Source organism: Aptenodytes forsteri, unplaced genomic scaffold (assembly GCF_000699145.1).
Source record: "Aptenodytes forsteri isolate BGI_AS27 unplaced genomic scaffold, ASM69914v1 Scaffold100, whole genome shotgun sequence".
NCBI lineage: Eukaryota > Metazoa > Chordata > Aves > Sphenisciformes > Spheniscidae > Aptenodytes > Aptenodytes forsteri.
The window spans coordinates 3506308-3524764 of NW_008796216.1; the positions used below are offsets into that span (position 1 = coordinate 3506308).

The window sequence follows — 18457 nt, forward strand, 5'->3', positions numbered from 1 at the left end:
GGGGGGGAGTGAGCAAACGGCTGTGTGGTGTTTAGCTGCCTGCCGGGTTAAACCACAACAGTTTTCAGAGGACTGAGTTTTTGGACAGCTTTAGCATCTGTACAGGAGGAAAAACAAGTTATTAGACTACTTGCCATTTTTTCAACTTAGGTTGAACTTTTCAGCATCAGGAGAAAGGCAACGAGAAAAATGTGATATCAACTCTAGTTTGTGTTTTTGTAAAGTAATGAAAGGTTGTCTATGGATATGTTATTTACCATAAAGATGTCTGATTCTCTCCTAATTAGTGAAAGGCCTCATGTAGAAAATAAACTGAAAACAGAAGCTGAAGGGAAGACCAGCAGCTTGATTCAGAAACACATAATGAAGCTGTTCAGTAAAATAAGGACAGCAAAATGGAAACCATTTGTAGAGTCAGAATTACTTCCTTGGGCTGGGGACATGACAGTAATTAATGAAAAATCCACAAATCTGACTGGAGTTGAGAAAGATGAATTTGAAACCACTCTTTATATTGCTCCAAGAACTGGAGCTCAAGGCAATAGGAGAGATATAGACTGCATCTTTACATTTTAGCAATGCTATATGGAGAAAATGCAGAAAGGAAAGGGTAAAATATGGAAAGAGTTATAACTGCCCAGAGCAGAACTGCTCATTCCAAGGAGCACAGAAGAAGCAGTTTATCCCATTCAGCATGTTAATAGGCCAAAAAGGGGAATGCTAATTGAAAGTGAGTGTAGAAATATTTCTTCATTTTCAGCAGAGCATAAACTGAAGTCATGCTGTCTTGACACTAGGATCGATGAAATAACCTTTGCATTTTCTTCCTGAGTTTCCACTATGGTCTGCTGGCTTTGTTATGGAGATTAGATGAGGAGGTGAAACTCCCACTTAGTGCCAAATACAGGTTCGATACTGCTTCCTTCCCTCTGAATAAAAAAGAATGAAAGAATAGAAGTTGTATAAGTTAATAAATTGCTCACTAATCTCTTTTGTGATAGTGTAGATAATACACTTTCTTCAATAAACTAATGCCATAATCAAATATCAAATGAATAATTAGTTCTTGGTGTTTCAGTTTCTGATTTACCCAAATTATATATAATTTATCTTTGGTCACTGTGGATACATCTAATCTAATTGAATCATGAGAATATAATTTGCATCAAGATCAGATTCATTGGCATTATGTTTTGGTTGATATTTTATATCTTTGTGTCTTTTTTCTTCTTTTCCCTTCCCATTTCTGTTTGTAGGTTTTGACCTAGTAAAGTGTGAAGATCCTGGCATACCAAATTATGGCTACAAGATCCGAGATGAAGGACATTTTATAGACACTGTCATTTTATACAGCTGTAACCCTGGCTATACAATGCATGGTAGTAGTATTATGACCTGCTTAAGTGGAGATCGAAGAGTTTGGGACAAACCTTTGCCTACTTGCATAGGTAATATGGATTGTGACAATGAAAGATTTTGGTCTGGTGATTCAAAAAAAAAAAAAAAATCTAATGTTCTGTCTTTCTATACTTTATCATATTACAATGGTGTAAACATACTTTAAATTTAAAGCAACAATTTACTGTGGAAATCCAAGTATAACTTCTCTGAAACAGATGGCTGGCTAGTAATAGCTAGAAAACTGCTGGGAAACACTTCTTTCTATAGGGCAGCCTTTGATGAAAGACTGCTGCTTTGGTTCTGATGATATCCTGGGTCATTGAGTCTGATATGCTATCACAGGCAATGGTATTATTTAAACACTTCACAAGCTAAACAAACCCCATCATAAAGCAGATTAAGATTTTTTTTACCTTATCTGTTTTCATCAGAAATTATTTCAACATCTCATTCCTACGAAGATAATTTCTAATTTTCAACCCACATCAGTGGATTGTTTTATCTGCATGCTCTTGAGTCATTGTTGCCATGCTAGGATACCCCATCTGTCAGAGCCTTGAGGAAGACCTTTTCTTTACACATCACATGTCTTCAAGTCTTTAAAACTGTGTTTCATTATGACCAACATAAATGTTAAATAGAGAAGTAACTGAACACCGGTATAGTTATTGCACATTGTACCTTTGCTAGGCAGTTTCTCTCCACGTTTGCTTTCCAGTCCAGCAATTACCAGTGACTTCCTGAGTTCGTTTCATATGGAGTTCCCTTGAGTCTTTGGGAAAGTCTTTCTTTCTATGTGTCTTCTGATGCTTAGTTTTTGCCTCCACTGCCTGCTGCAGGCAGGCCACCAACTGTTTTCAGCACTCACCTGATCTGTAGGATCCTTGCTTGTTGCCTCTCTCCCATATTGGGTGCTACATTCTCCATTCCAGGAGCTGCTTCCTGCTGAACACATTCACAGACCTGCAGTCTACAAAGGAGCAAGCTCCCTTCCTTTCAAAAGTTCAGCTTACCCAGAGGGTAAGTGCCAGAACAACATCAGTGAACAGCATTTCTGCTGTCTTAGTAGAGGTGTTATTTTTCCCACTTGATTCTAGAATTATATCTGTAAGTTTTCTCTTATAAGTATGACAGGTCAAAACAACTCTTTCCAGTTTTGATTTAAAGACTTTTCCAGGCTTTTTATACATTCAAGTCCCCAAGCTTTTAAGTTTAATTGGCTATCTTCTTTTTCTCTAAGTTTGCCCTTTTGTAAAGAAGAGCCATAATTAGTCCTACCTTTGCCTATCTCCCCATTTAATTTAAATGAAGTCATTACTCTAAGGTCTTTTTCTGTGATATTTTCTTGTGCCTGTGTTCACGACCAAGTAAGTATTTGAATCAATTCTAAAATACTTGTTATTTCCAAGTCTATTAGGTAAATAAATCCATCTGTCTACCTATTTCCTTTTCTTAGTATGATGACTTGCCCTCCAATCTATATGTGGGATGTTAAAATCTCAACCATACGGTATTTAAAAAAAATTAAAAAAAAAAAAAATCATGTTTATTCCAATCTGACCTGGAGGAAGATAGGGAACCCACGATCAAGTGAATCTAAAGAAAATTCGCATCTTTGATCTTGTAGAACATCTTTCATAACTCTTCTCAAAAATATATTTGACCAATATGGGGGGGTTTTTTATGCTGACTTTATTTACTTTACTGCATCACTACTATGTAATGCTCTCTCCACTCCCATATCTCTACCTGTATTTCCAGTTTTCTTGATAACAGTATACTTTTAAGCTTCTATATTCCACTTACGATTGCTACCCTATCTTTTTTTTTTCATTATAGTTTGATTTTGTACCTTGCATTACTAGATTTGGTTTCTGTATTTTGTTGCTAAGACTTGTACCAAAATCTCTTATTTCTTGAGGTTCTCACTTCAACTCTAAGTAGAATTATGTCCCAATATCAATAGAATAGTCATTTTTCTTTTAGTATCCTGAGACAGGTTTTGTTCTTGCTTTCTGTCTGTTCAACCACAAAGCTATCTTTCTACGTAACTTTATCTCTTTACATATCTTTTTATTTGCTGTCCTTGTTCCTATCTTTAAAATAAAATTTGGGAATTGCATCAGTTTTGTATAAACTCCCTCTTCCTATTTCTCAATTTAAAACTCTTCTGAAACATTAATTAGCTCCCCAAGAAGTCAAATGTTCACCATTCTCTCTAAAAATCTTCTAAACATGAATCTTTCTAAACAGCCTTTCACAAACAGTCTGTTACCTTCGTTAAATTGTTATGGTTTTTCTACTGTTCTGTGCACAGGGAAACTTGTCATGAAGATCCCTGAAAACTCAGTTAAGCATCTGAAGATCATTTCATGCTCTCTTTTTTTTTTCCCCCTCCAGTGTTATTTATGTAATCCTTTCTTTCTTCAGTTTTATCTTATGTTATCACAGTTTTATCTCTTCCTACTCTGATTTGACTGGCTTCCTTTTCTTCCTTTTTCTTAAGTTGTCGTAACTTCCAAACATCACTTTCTTTCTTAGACACATTTTCTTAATATCCTCTTGTTTATGCAGACCTATTCTTTTTTGCTTGTTGTGCTTTAGATCAGCATTTGATATTTGCTGTTGTCTCCAGTGACATTTACATTCATCATTGTCTTTATAATCATTTCAATTTCATTCACAAAAATTTCAAGCCCATACGTAGACATATTCCACATAATCTACACCTAGTCATCTTCAGTGATACACTGCTATATTGGTCTTAGTATTCATTTTCATTTTCTCTATGTTCTAAGCCTTAACGAAGAAAACAAATGAACTCCTGTAATTCCTTCTCTAGAAGATTATAGAACTTGTTTGAATATGTCACTTCTATTAGTTATAGTATAGTTATTTACTTTATGTAGTATATTCTCTGAGGTGGTGATTTTACAGTGTGCTCATTTCTGCATATTGAAAAACAAACATTTTGGATTTTTTCTTAGAATCGCTTTTGAAAGTTTACTTTTGATCTGCTCCTCAAATGGATTTTTTTAAAATATATGAACTATATAATGCATCATCCCAAATTTTATCGTGTATTCTGTTCCTAAATGAGTCTTCTCAGAATTCTAAAGCAAATCTGTCAATTAGTTTGAGTTTAAATAATTTCGGTTTCACTGAGTTATCTTGAGTTCTTTGGTAAATACAGTATTGTATCAGTCATTTCTTTATCTGTAGTTATCTATCACAGTGATTGTTGCATTCTGAACTTTCTTGTATAATGAAAATTAACCGAAATCTTAGGCAAAGGTTACATTTGAAGAAATTATGTACTAAAGCAGCTTTCTGCTGTGGTTCTATTAATAATATGTAGCATTTTGAGTGATCAAACCAGCAGGATAGGTAAGTAAATCAGTTGCCTTGTTTCCTCTACAGTTATTTTCCTTCCTGGTAACAATTTGGTTATCAGCAGAGACTTGGTGGCATGTATAAGACTTATTATTTGTTAGGAGTGTTGCTGATAGATTATTTGCTCCAGCTGCCGTGGTTCTTTCATCATCTGTGTCTTACACTATGCTTGCTGTACAGCTGTGCTTGAAGAGTTCCCCATGGTAGCATTTGTTAATACCACTACTTGTAAGGCAACACTGTAAATGAAGTAGGAGTTCAGGTACATCACTTAACTGAAAAGTTACTGAACCTTTTTGGTTCAGTGGCACCTGACTGTTACACAGTTCCAGTTTCATCAGAATGCATCTTTATACTGGCCAGACAACAGCATGATGCTCTAAACAAGCAACATGAGAATCATTTGATTCTGGATGTTTAGCACTGCAATTGGTCTCTTCACAAAGTTAAGATAGCATTGATAATAAAAATGTTTTAAACCACACACTGTATACTTTTAAATCATAGCTTTCTGATCTACTCTTACTTTGTAGGTGTAGGGCATTTAAATTTTTAAATACTAAAGGAAATTACTAGGCAATACCTAACTGTTTTTTGATGTAATTAAACTTGAAGTTATATAGAAGTAACTTGAAAGCACTAAACTAAAGGTATTTTGACATTAGAACAACAGATAAGTGATTTTAATTACAAAACCCAATGCTGTAAAGTCTGAATTTGAGCATTCAGTGTTAGAAAAGCCAAACATATTAGATGGGACATTCTGAAGCATTTTTGCTCTCTTGCTGATGCTAAAATTGTGCTTTTGTAGTCTCAGTTCATATTGAACTACTCTCGTTGGTAAAATAACATAATCACAGAAGTATGGTTTATTGTTTTATAACAAGGTAGGAATGAGATCATTATATATGCATTTTTAAGTCATGTACATGTCCTCGTTTGTATGTATGTGTATTAGTTCAGAGATATTAGGTCATTCTGTAACATTTTTAGAAGACAGAGAGCTGTGGAATGGACAGAAAATTGAAGTGCAAAATATTATGATCTTGTTAAAAATAAATGTAACCCTTACTTATTTTGTAGCTGAGTGTGGTGGTCGAATTCATGCTGCTACATCGGGGCGCATGAATTCATGCTACATCGGGGCGCATTTTGTCCCCTGGTTACCCAGCACCATATGACAACAATCTTCATTGCACTTGGATTATTGAAGCAGATCCAGGAAAGACAATAAGGTACGTGCTTAATTTCAATATTTATTGTTGACTTCAGTACTTTATAAATTATAGTCTGTGCCTCACATTCTCACACTCTTCTACACAATTTTTTGTTTATTAACTCCTTACATTAATAAAGTTGATGCTTGTCATGCTGGCATTTATGAATGCCATTCCTCCAGGGAACCTGGGTACCTAAATTGTGTAGGGGACACGTAGGCATCTAATTCAGAACTGTGAATTCCGTTAGATAATATGGCCTATAAATCTTCAGTGTGGTAGAGTGGTGCACTGCTATGCCTCTTTCTAGCTGTAAACAAGCTAAAGTGCCAAGCTGTCAACTGCGGTTTCAAAATTCTTCCCTTGAGTCATTGTAATGGCATTCTTTTCTATCTTACTGTCACATTCAGCGTAATAATTTGTTTTAAATCAAATATAATTATTCAGCACTTTTTCTTAAATACATTACCTCAAGCAGCCATAAAGTTCCTGACTCTCTGCCAGGTGTGCTTAGACATCGGGCATCTTGGACCTTGTTGGGTATCTATTACGAGCTGTCTTTTTGTCATGAATGATTTGATCTGATGAGGAGTTGACAATTAACAGCAGCAGCAGAGAAGATTAGTGCTATAAAGCTTTATATACAACTCTGAAGGGTTTTCATTTATCATTCCTGCTCTCTTCCGTCATATCATTATTAACATATATAACATTTAGAATTATGTGTCAGACTTTTTCCCCATAATCAGTTGAATAATAAGACCGGCAACATCTCAGAAGACATTGAGAATAATCAAATTTGAGAAAAATGCTGAGATTTTAATAAGAAGTGCATACAGGACTGAGAAAATTCTTAATATATAAGGACTGGAAGATTTCTTCACATTCATATCATTATTAACATATATAACATTTAGAATTATGTGTCAGACTTTTTCCCCATAATCAGTTGAATAATAAGACCGGCAACATCTCAGAAGACATTGAGAATAATCAAATTTGAGAAAAATGCTGAGATTTTAATAAGAAGTGCATACAGGACTGAGAAAATTCTTAATATATAAGGACTGGAAGATTTCTTCACATAGACTAGGCAGCATAACAAAAAAAGGAAGAAATTAGAAGAATACAGAAAATGAGGGAAACACAACTGGTGACTAATGCAAGAAATAAAGGTACATGCCTAGAACTGAATGATGGAATCTAGAGCTTTTATTTCTATAATGATTTATGGAAAGATGATGGAAGGATTCAAGAACTCAGGCAGAAGGAAATTAGTAATACAAGAGGAACTTCTAAAACAGTTTTTCCTCATCGGTTTGACATACTGACAATAAAAACTATCATACTTTGATGTTGATGTATAGCTAAATCACTCAAGTGGAAGGTATACCAATATTTAAAGACTATTTCAGCTCAGTTTTGCTGTAGTAACACACAGATTCAAAAACTTTAAAATGGCAAATTCTGTTCAATATTCAAGCTAGTTTGTCCACCCCCAACAGGAATTTGCTGTAAAAGTAAGAATGTAACAAAAAAAATTTAACTTCTAATCAAGATAGATAATCTTAATTTCTGTCATTTTAAAATAAAGTATTGATACTAATACATTTAATTATATGCAACAGAGATTAGTTTTATATTCCAGTGACAGGAAAGAATTATTTTGAGCAAAATGTTAGCACGTAGTAAGCTGTTTCATTATTCAGTTTATGTGGACAATAGTTTTAACTGATCACTTAAATGAAAATTATTGCTTTTTAAAATTAAACAGGCAAAAATATAAGCAAATGGCAAGTTATCCACTGGGAGGGTTTTTTTTCCTTTTTTATTTTTAGTAATCCCGTTTCACTAAGCCAAATAATGAATTCACTCCATCATAGGTGATTTCAATGCATCATTTACATTTAAATGACAATATTCAAATTAATGATTTCCAATTAATAACAAAAGTAATGAAGAGATATCAACACACAACTATTTGAAAAAAAAAAGAAGGTTTTGATATTACTTACTAGGTTTCTTCAATGTTAAATATGTAAACAGTCAGAACTTGAAGTCGATACACATATTTTGACTAATAACATGGCATTCTTGAACACCTTTCTAAATCTAATACTTCACCTGGAAATAAATATAGATTATTCTATTATAATATAATTTTATATTTTATGAATTTTGGCAAAAGGAGAAGATAGGATAATGCATTTTCTGGTTTTGTAGATGAAAGAAAATGCCATGCTAATAGAATTCCCTGTGCTGTGTATGCTACTGTCCAGTAGCTACTGCTTTTTTTCAGTTGCATATAATTCAAGCCAATCAGTGATCCTGGTATCCTCATTTGAATAAAGAGCGGAAATCTTTGATGAAATCATAGTTCTTATCCCTTAAAATATTTTTCATAAAAATAAGTTAATTTATAGAACAAGTACTATATGCCCCATAATGGTGTTTTCTGTAATTCAGGCATTTAATAGGACAGAACATCATGTCTCTTACAAGATCAGCTCATCCAACAGGAAAAATGAATAACTCTTCAGTATCACCAGCTCTTCTTCAGTCCTAAACAGAATCTCAAAACTTAGTACAGTTTGGGAATGATTGCTTGGAGTTTTATGTAATTGTGTTTAATGAGTAATGTACAGTGCTTTTACTTTCTCTTTGCAGTCTGCATTTTATTGTTTTTGACACTGAGGTTGCTCACGACATCTTGAAGGTATGGGATGGGCCTATTGAGAGCAACATACTTCTGAAAGAATGGAGTGGCTCAGCCCTTCCAGAGGATATTCACAGCACTTTCAACTCATTAACATTACAATTTGACAGTGACTTCTTCATCAGCAAATCAGGCTTCTCCATTCAGTTTTCAAGTATGTAAATATTTTTTCATCGCAAATACAATAATTATATACACTATTTATATACATTATTATTATATATATGAACTGTTTCTCATCTTAAAACTTCCTCAGTCTTTAGAAAAGAGATTATATTATTTTAATTATTCTATATAATTATGTAAATAGCTACAACTAGGGTGAAATTTTTATTTCCTTTGAATGTTTTAAGTTTTCCTATTCCTTGTTTTGTACAGCAACCACATGCCTAGCATTATCTAATTAACATTATTTAATAAGTCAAAACAGGTTTGTACATACATAAGTTTTCTTCTGCACTGATAGTTTTCAATGTTCCCACCAGTGCTGCCTAATAATGTATTATTTTGTGTTTATACTTTATGTTGTTTGAGGTTTTTTTTTCTCACAATGTTGGTTGCATGATGCATAATTTTTATGACCTTAACCACTGTTTGTGTACATGATTAAACTGAAGAATAAGATATATCTTACCATATTGAAATACATTTTAAAATTTACTATTAAACTAATCAAATGCATCTTCAGGTCTAAAGTGAAAGCTTCTCTGTATACAGAGGAGCTGTGATCGATATTGTATATGTGATCAATATTGTAAAACTGACTATGTGGAGTTTTTCTATGATATTATGACTGAAGTGTTAAAGACTGAGGGTAGGACTGCAGGGAGACTATATCATTGTCTTTGACTCAGTCGTTGCATCCTATATATAGTGTATTTCTGCTCAGGAACATAGGAAAATTGTAAATTAATAAAATATGTGAGAGTAGGAGTATTATTTAAAACCTTCTCTGTAGATGCTGTCATTCAGAAGTAAAGGGCACTAATAAGCTTTCAGTCATTATTATTTGCATGAGGAAATATACTTTGGGGGTTTCTTGGTCTCTAAGTAATGCATTTTACATTTACCTGTTTACTTCATTTTGCTTGATTTTTCTGAATGTTGTACCCCCCAAACCACAGGCTCTTTCATCAGCCCTAAGACACCTAGTTAAAAGTATGCAAAATTAATTAAAGACAAAGAGCAGAATAAATGTTTCTAAAATTTCTGACCAGTGTGCTATATAATATACTGCTTTTCATGTTGTTTGAAAAAAGTTAAATTTTACCTTTGTGGAAATTAAGGGGTTTTTTACTATGTTAGGGTTGGCAAACACATTTTATGTTGTTTATAAGTTTTATAAACATTTTATGAAAATGTTTATAAGTTCATGCACAAATTTTGAAAGGAGGAAAATATTTAAGCAGTTAGATTTCTCAACACATTCTTTGACCTTCAGTGATACTTATAGTAAGTAGGAGACAATTTCATGCTTTAACGGTGAAGAACTGATTTTGTCATCTTAGTATAGTATCTGATGGATGCACTCAGTCATCATGCTGGCAATTGCAGTGTACGTCTTACTGGAATTAATTGGAATTAGTGGTGAAGAACTGAATGCCTCAGCTCCAGTAAAGGGAAAATGATATGAAAGTTTCATTCACCCTGCTTGACAAGTGGAATGTTTTATTAATTTTTTAATTGTAAGGAGTAAAAAATATGATTTAAGGAATATGTTAAGGTAAATGTTAAATTATTTAATCTAAAAATCAGAGCTTAGTTTATTCAGTCTCCTTGAGGCAATGGGCAGACCATGGTGGCCTTGACCTGTAAAGGATTTAAACTAATTAATCTATGGCTAAGTGAGGATCTTTGCATGCTGTAGTATTCATTATGTGTTCAAACTGTAGGCCAGTTTATAGCAAAGCTGCACAGAATATTAAAATTTCACTACTTTAGTAGTTTGTAACTCTGTGAATAAAAGAGCTTTGAGTTGCTTAAACTTTTTTTCTGATAGTTGCAGAAGTTGTAGATGTTTTATTACAAGTTCCATGAAGGTAACTGCTTAAGTTTTATGTCTTTATGTCACTTGAAGGATTTTCAAGTGTTGCATTTATTAATGAGTATTTTTTATTTAAATATTAATTAAAATCTAAGAAGTAAAATTCAGGTGAAGACTTGCACAGGACTGGAAAACCTTCAATAACTTGGACCTCTTACACATGCAACTTCTGTATTGGATTATGCAGTTGAGATGAGTGTCTATGTCAATGAACGTCTAATTATGGGATCATACAAAGGATATACATATGAGACTATCAGGTCAAATGAACAGCTTAAAGACAAAGCATTAAAGTGCTAACCTTCGGCTGGAGAATTTGTTTCACTGTGCTGTGAATGTGCTGATTACTTTCTACACTTTGCACTCTAGAATGCCCTTATTGCATCTGCCTAAAAAAGAGGTGCTGGGAAAGGATAGTATGAGGTAGATCAGAAAATATCACCTATAAATTACTTATTATTGATTGTAAATGTAATTAGAGGTATTTTTAATAGAAAAATATAAGTGGATGAAGCTTACAAAATGTTTGAACACTGTTAAAAGTGCCTTGTCTTGCCCACTCAGCTCAGCATATAGAGCATGAGGACACGAACTGACAAGAGTGATTATGTTAATTGTAATCAGCCTAATGCTTTTCATTAAAACTTAATTACCATTTAATCATGCATAAAAGGACAAAAAATGGAGTTCATTGTACAAAATTGACCTTTACTCTGGGGGTTAAATACATTTAAACTATGTATTACAAGCCAGGGATGTCAACCAACTCTTTCTGGTCACCATTCAAAAAGTGAACACAAGAATGGTACAGGCAAATTTGGTATTTGGCTTCTTTATTGCAAAGAAACAAAGTTACTGGCAGCAAAAACTTCCTGCTTAAGTTAACCATAAAAAAGAGTTTTCTAAGCTAGCTTAATTCTGTCCTATGTGTCTAACATAAATGGGATAAATTTCCCTCTGAAGTTGCCTTTTTATCAGCTATAGATCTAGTTATACTAACATACACTAAATCTCAAACTTCTGGACATCTAAGGGCAGGTGAAATGAATCCTACCTGTCTTTTCACAGGTGTCTAGTTCCCTTTGAGATGCCATAAAGTATCCTGGCTGTGTATCCATCTGCCACTCCAGAAGGTCACACACCCATAAGTCCTTGGTCATATCTTCTGGTCCTGTGCAGATATATTGGATATTGTAAGGCATCTCGAATGAGGCTAGCCACCTATGTGGAAGCAGATCAATCTTGCCCTGAATGTTTAATCTTCAGCTACTCTGGACTTCTGAAGACACTTGGATCCCATGCTAGTAGATGGTCCATTGCTTTTATTGACCTGAAGTTTATTTTATTGAGAGCTTGTTTATATCTAACCATATAATTTGTTTAGTTGTTATTTAACAAAACCAATAGAAGTGGCAGATGATAAGAACAGCACTGGCAGTTGCTAGTCATATTATCATTCTTACAGACTCAGTTAGCCTTATTTTAACAATACCTAATAGTAGTTCTACCCTTACAGTCTAGCCTTTTTCCTTGAACTAAATTCTCAGCTGTAGTAACTTAAGAGAACTGTATCCTTTTCTTAAACGAAATGATATATTCACAGTTCCTCAGCTGGTTTCGTCTATTTTGCTCCTCAAGGCTATAATACATCAAAGGATTATTCACACTCCTCTTATAAGGGAAAAAAACATTTTTGGAAATGTCTGGCTTTTCTAGAGTCAGACCCATCTGTGATGGTTTTCTATGCCTACCTCTGGTTCTATGGCATTGTTAATTTCTCTTAGTCATAGTACTCTGTAAGCATACACTTCAATTATCAATGTACCTATCTCTGCTTTCATGTGAACAGAAAGGTTATCTTTGTTTTGCTAATACAGAACAACTGCCAAAAAATTAATAAAGTAGCAAAGGGTTTTTTTCTCAATTTCTTTGTAATATTTCTATTTTCTTAGAAGAACTTCAGACACTCATTTTATTAAAAGTGAAGATACAAAATGAAGGCATTTGTATAGTTGGTTTAATCCAATTTTGTTTTTTTTCTGTTGTTTGCTTGCTCTGCCAATATTTTTAAAATCTGGTCTTGAAGTAAATGCGGAGATAAGCAATGAAGAGTAAAGATGCCTGACTAAATTTTTATCTTAACAACACAAATCATCAATTATGATAATAAAAATAAACAACTTATACCAACCAGTTAATTGACCAATTATTTGGAAATTATTGTGTCTGATGTTGACAAATCTGTTGATATCTTACTTCCTCTGACAAGAGCTTAAGCATCAGCAGTTCTGTGTTTGATAGTTCCTAATGACACTGGGCTTAATCTGACAAATCTGTTTAAGCAATGATGGCTGCTTCTGTCCAGTTTTGTAATTCCATTTGATCATTTGTTTGTCTACAGCAATTCTTACAGTATCACCTATCTTGAACTGTTAGAGTACTGTTGTCTTGTAAATTGTTCTTTTATTGCTGAGATATCTTTTAATCACTTGCCTAACGGCCTGAGCTACTACATTTAAGTAGTATAAGCATTTCCATGACAGAATCTTCATTGCTAGGATTTGTCATGCAAATTTGATTCCAGTTTGATTCACAATTAAATTATCAAGAAAAGTGGGTTAGCACAAAAATATATTTAAAAAAAAAATTACACATGCATAATCACATATCTGCCTTCCTAACTAACTAAATTTTGAGTTCAAAGAAAATGAAATCCATTAAGACATCCCTTGTTAAAATAAATAAAAGGACACAAGACACAAGACTTCAAGATTCCCTTTTAAAGTCTGTATCCTAATCATTTTGCAGTTCAGTCTCTTCTCTTGCTTTCTGTGATGCTATAAACATTGCATTGCATGATCACAATAGTACAGTTTCTTTAGCATGAAACTGTGTCATAGCATTCCTATCCATCATCTAATCCATGGCCTGGGAAAGGCATGCTCAGCCTCATAGGGGGTAGCAGTTCTTAATCTGGTTCCTGTAGAACTAAGCAGAAATGAAGCTTGTAGGTTACTTTGATGGTTATCTCTAAACTTGTGAGCTTTTGTACTTCAGACTCAATGAAAGAGGCTGCATTAACATTTGGGTTTCTTTTTTCTTTACATTTTTTAACAATACAGATATTTAAATATGTGGTTGATGGTAATTTGCACAGTTCTTTGTACATTTACATATATTATGTGAGATACTTTTTAGGGAGCAAACACTATTCTTTCACATTTGGAAATGTTTGTTAGTCTGAAATCACTGCAAATCCCATGTACAATGTCTCAGCTTTGATATGCCAAAATCGTCCTTAAACCTATTAGGCAAACATAATGCACTAAATGGGGGAAGCTTGTGCATTGCCTGCAATTTACAAGCCTAGCTCCTGAAAAGTCTTTATTATTTTTATAACCATGTGGAGTAGAAAAAATAGAGTCTCTGCAGCACAACACTATAGTAAATGGCTTACATGATTGTTTACCATAGACATAGTGAAATCAATATCGATGAAGGTGACGGGGTTTTTTTCTTGAGCTAGAACAGATTACAGGCTAAACAAACTGATAAAAAAAGAAGTGTCCTTAAGGTGGAAGATAAATTAGGCACAAATCTAACATAGTGCTCACAAGGCTACAGACACACAAATATACGGTGTATCATATTCTCAAAAACAGTCTTCTATTGATTTTCAGTCAAGTTTTAAATCAACTTTGAAAATTTAATTAGGGGGAGAAAATCCAGAAAAAGATCTAAAATGGGATACTGGAAGATTATTAAATTAAAAACAGAGAGGCTTAACACAGTGGCTGCCAACATATGGAGGTCTGAAAACTCCCTAGTAATGTGTTTTTTCCAGCTGCCCATTCTTCTGGCACCTACCTCTAGTTCCATCCTTTGTATATACAAAAGCCTGTTCCACTCTGAGCAGATGAGACCACGGGATATGGGAAATCTGTACAGAGTGTTACTCTATGACCCACTGACTATCATGTAGCTTACTGCTTAGAACACATGTGCAAGAACTGAGAAGCAGCATTTAGTTATTTTCCAGCTCAATGGAATTCAAATCCCCTCTCCTGGCTATGCCATTTTAGGCACCTAATTTTTCTCAGTCATTTCTAAAAAGTCTAACTATGGAATTTGGTTTGATTTAGCATCCTTGAGTCTAAAATGTAGTTATTGCTTTCCCTGCTTTACAGCATATGTTTTAATTGTGTTCAGCTGCAAGTTTCTGAATTCCTCAGGGTTTTTTTGAAAATTGCATATGGCAATGTTACATCACAACATGAACATGGCCTTTCTCATAATTATGTAAGCTAGAAATTAATTGCATGTCTATATATTAGTGGAGGGTCTGAGAAGAAAAGAGCCTGTTATAAAAGAAGAGCGATGACAGAAGAACTGGTGATTTTTAATGTCTGGATTACTTATCAATGCATATAACCTCTACACCCTTTAGATATTTGCACAATACCAAATAAAGCCATAGTAGACTTGTAATTTACATGCAGTTACAGAACCTGTTGGGAATCTTGAGAAGTAAAACAACTTGGAAAGGTGAGAAGCTGAAAAGTTGACAGTCTGTCTAAATGTTCACTTTACTAGATGACACATCTAATTGTTTAATTAGAATCGAGTGTATTTGGCATGATAAAAAGGCTGTTAGTTTCAAATACATAAAATAACTTCCGAGGCTGCAAGAACAAAAGTGTAAACAACATTTTGGTGCTTATTAAGCATCTGTCATTGTTTTTAAAATTTAGAACTTTGTATATAAGAAATGGAGATTAACAATGAAATGAATATTAAAAGGCATCAGTCCTTTGTAATTGGTGCATACTTGACACAGTCAAAATGGGAAAAATGTTGTTTGCTGAGATATTATTTTGCATAACCTTTTAAGAAGAAAATGAAGATATTCAGATTTGTTTAAAAAAAGTTACTAATTAATGACAGAGGTGGGCTTCTGCTCATATGCTTGAAAGAATTATGATTCTTTAACAGATATGCACTGTAGTGATCCATTGTTTTAGAGCTGTTATTGTCTGTCAAATAAGAAATAAATTCTCTGAGGTCATGACCATACTTTCCTTCCCCTGTGGCCAAGTATACATTTAGTAAACTTCACTAATATGCGATGTCAGGTAAATTGTCAGAGTGGTGCCTGGGGAGTGCTTACAGAGTACTCATTAGCAGTGACAGACATTACTTTAATTCTTGGATTGATGCTTATAAATCCTGGTGGACAAAAGTCCACCACTGTTAAAAAACCTGCCGTGTCTTTTACTGCATTTAGATATGGTAACCATCCCAAGGTACGAGATGTACTATTTGGAAATGGAAACAAGGTCAAAAAATTATGAATAATAAAATGTTAAACAAAGCTCCTGTGTTTGTAGTGTGTTAGTTATCATAACCCATGAATTCTTATAGAGGGATGTTTTACAGTTTCTGTGATTTGTCTAAGTGACCACCTATTTGCTAGAACATGCATAAAACCATTTTACCAATCTAAAATATTTGTTTCTTGTTTTGATCATTCTTTTTTCAACCTTTTGTCTTCTGCAAATTTACAACACAGAAAAAAAAGGGTTTTCCAGTTGTACAACTTGGTAACTGTTTCAATTTTGCAAATGTTGAGTTGTTCCTGCTGTTTCTTGTAGTGGTATACTTTTTGGTGTGGATGGAAGGAGTAGATACAGTTATTACTACAGAAAATGGATTACCTGCACATTATGGTCACAAAGGTTGCATAGTGGTGGTAGTGATGGAGCTCTTTTATCTCATGCAAGCCTTTGGGTTGTACCATTTGAAATGAGCTAACAAAATCATTTTAATGAAATATTAATATTTCCTGAGATTGAAACAGAAAAAAATGAAAAAAAAATCACAACCCCCCCAAAAAAAATAGAGAAGGGAGGAAAGACTGTTATCACTAACACTTTATAGATGGTATGGAAGAGACTGTGCCCCTCTATTTAAAACAATAGAAAGTTATTATCAAACATAAAGAAATAATATTTTATTTTCTTAGTCTTTTTTTGGCCTGTAATTTGTAATGCTATCCTAAAACCCAAGTATTTGAAGTGCTATATACTGCTTAAAATATAGAAAGACAGTCACTGCTTTCCCAGAGACTGTTGGAGAATGGCACAGCCAAATATGATAAGTAACAATAACATTAGCTCATCAGCCAACAAAGTGGTAAAAACCAGTTTTAACAATGGCATATATGCTTTTAATAAATTATGTCAGTTTTTCTCTGAATGCTCTCCATTGGTCTGATCATGTCTTACAGACATCAGAGCAAAATTACACCTTGAAAAGACATCAGATGTAGAGTTGAGATGGTTATGAATCAGTTTAAGAATGAATCAGTTGTCTGATGTGTGAGCACACAAGAAAGTATACGTAGTTCGTATTAGAAAAAAAGACAATAATTTAATATTGATGTTTCACATTTTTCAAGGATTATCCCTTGCAGTACTGGGGATGAGCAGAAAGGTGTAGTGTAGCAATTTTTTTAAAAAGTCTTTGGTCTGGATTCAAGAAGTTTAAACTTGGTTGAATGAAGATGATGAAAGTGGTAGAGAGACTTACTTGTAGATACACACCAATATCATTAATGGTGATTGTGATACAGGGTTTGTGACTTCTTATTTTGGCTTTTGCTCACAATTGTGGTAAGTTCTTTGAAAAAGACATGTTTGGGTGGAGCAGCCTGGAGTGGTAGGAAACAGAGCACAATTCAGTGATTTAGGGACAGTAGCCTCTAGAGATGGGACCTTCTTTCCTTAGGAAGATTGCAATGTTTACTGCACTCAGGATGTTGAATACCTAAAGTCAATAGAAGAGACCTGGCATCTTCCATAAATCCATAGTAGATGTAGATTTGTGTATTCGCTTTCTGGATGATTACTTGCTTTAAGTCATACCATACTGATTGTTCTGCTCAGTTTAACATCGCTTTTTTTAATTAATTTATTTTTTTACAAAGCAAAATCCATATCCAAACTCAGGATACTGAACATAGGTGAGATATTTTGCTTAGATTCAGTTTGAGCATACACTGAGAAAGTTGTTGCTTGGCCCTGAAATGGGACCTTCAGGGCTACATAAAACTGCTATTTGATTCAGCCGGCTGGGTAAACATAAAATTTGCATGCTACAGGATATTAAGACTATGAACCAATGTTATTTATATTATGATACTTACCTTATTGCATAGAAGGCATCAAAGTGCATAAAGAAATTTGTTTTGATAACCAGAACATTAAGGTGAGAAAAGGAGTTACTAGCTCTTTTGATAAATTAACTTAACTAAAAATGTAAGTTTGCAGATGACACCAAGTTGGGCAGGAGTGTTGATCTGCTCGAGGGTAGGAAGGCTCTGCAGAGGGACCTGGACAGGCTGGATCGATGGGCCGAGGCCAACTGTATGAGGTTCAACAAGGCCAAGTGCTGGGTCCTGCACTTGGGTCACAACAACCCCATGCAGCGCTACAGGCTTGGGGAAGAGTGGCTGGAAAGCTGCCTGCCGGAAAAGGACCTGGGGATTCTGGTTGACAGCCGGCTGAACATGAGCCGGCAGTGTGCCCGGGTGGCCAAGAAGGCCAATGGCATCGTGGCCTGTATCAGAAATAGTGTGGCCAGCAGGAGGAGGGAAGTGATCGTGCCCCTGTACTCAGCCCTGGTGAG

At 34.3% G+C, this 18457-nt stretch overlaps 1 protein-coding gene across 1 annotated transcript in view; it reads left to right on the plus strand.

Annotated features, from left to right (window-relative positions):
• CSMD1 (CUB and Sushi multiple domains 1) overlaps positions 1-18457 on the plus strand; it is a 1345565-nt gene that overhangs the window by 1088329 nt on the left and 238779 nt on the right. The window contains 4 exon segments of the mRNA XM_019474454.1: positions 1257-1448; positions 5878-5903; positions 5905-6029; positions 8679-8881. Of these exon segments, the coding sequence (XP_019329999.1) occupies positions 1257-1448; positions 5878-5903; positions 5905-6029; positions 8679-8881 (546 nt within the window).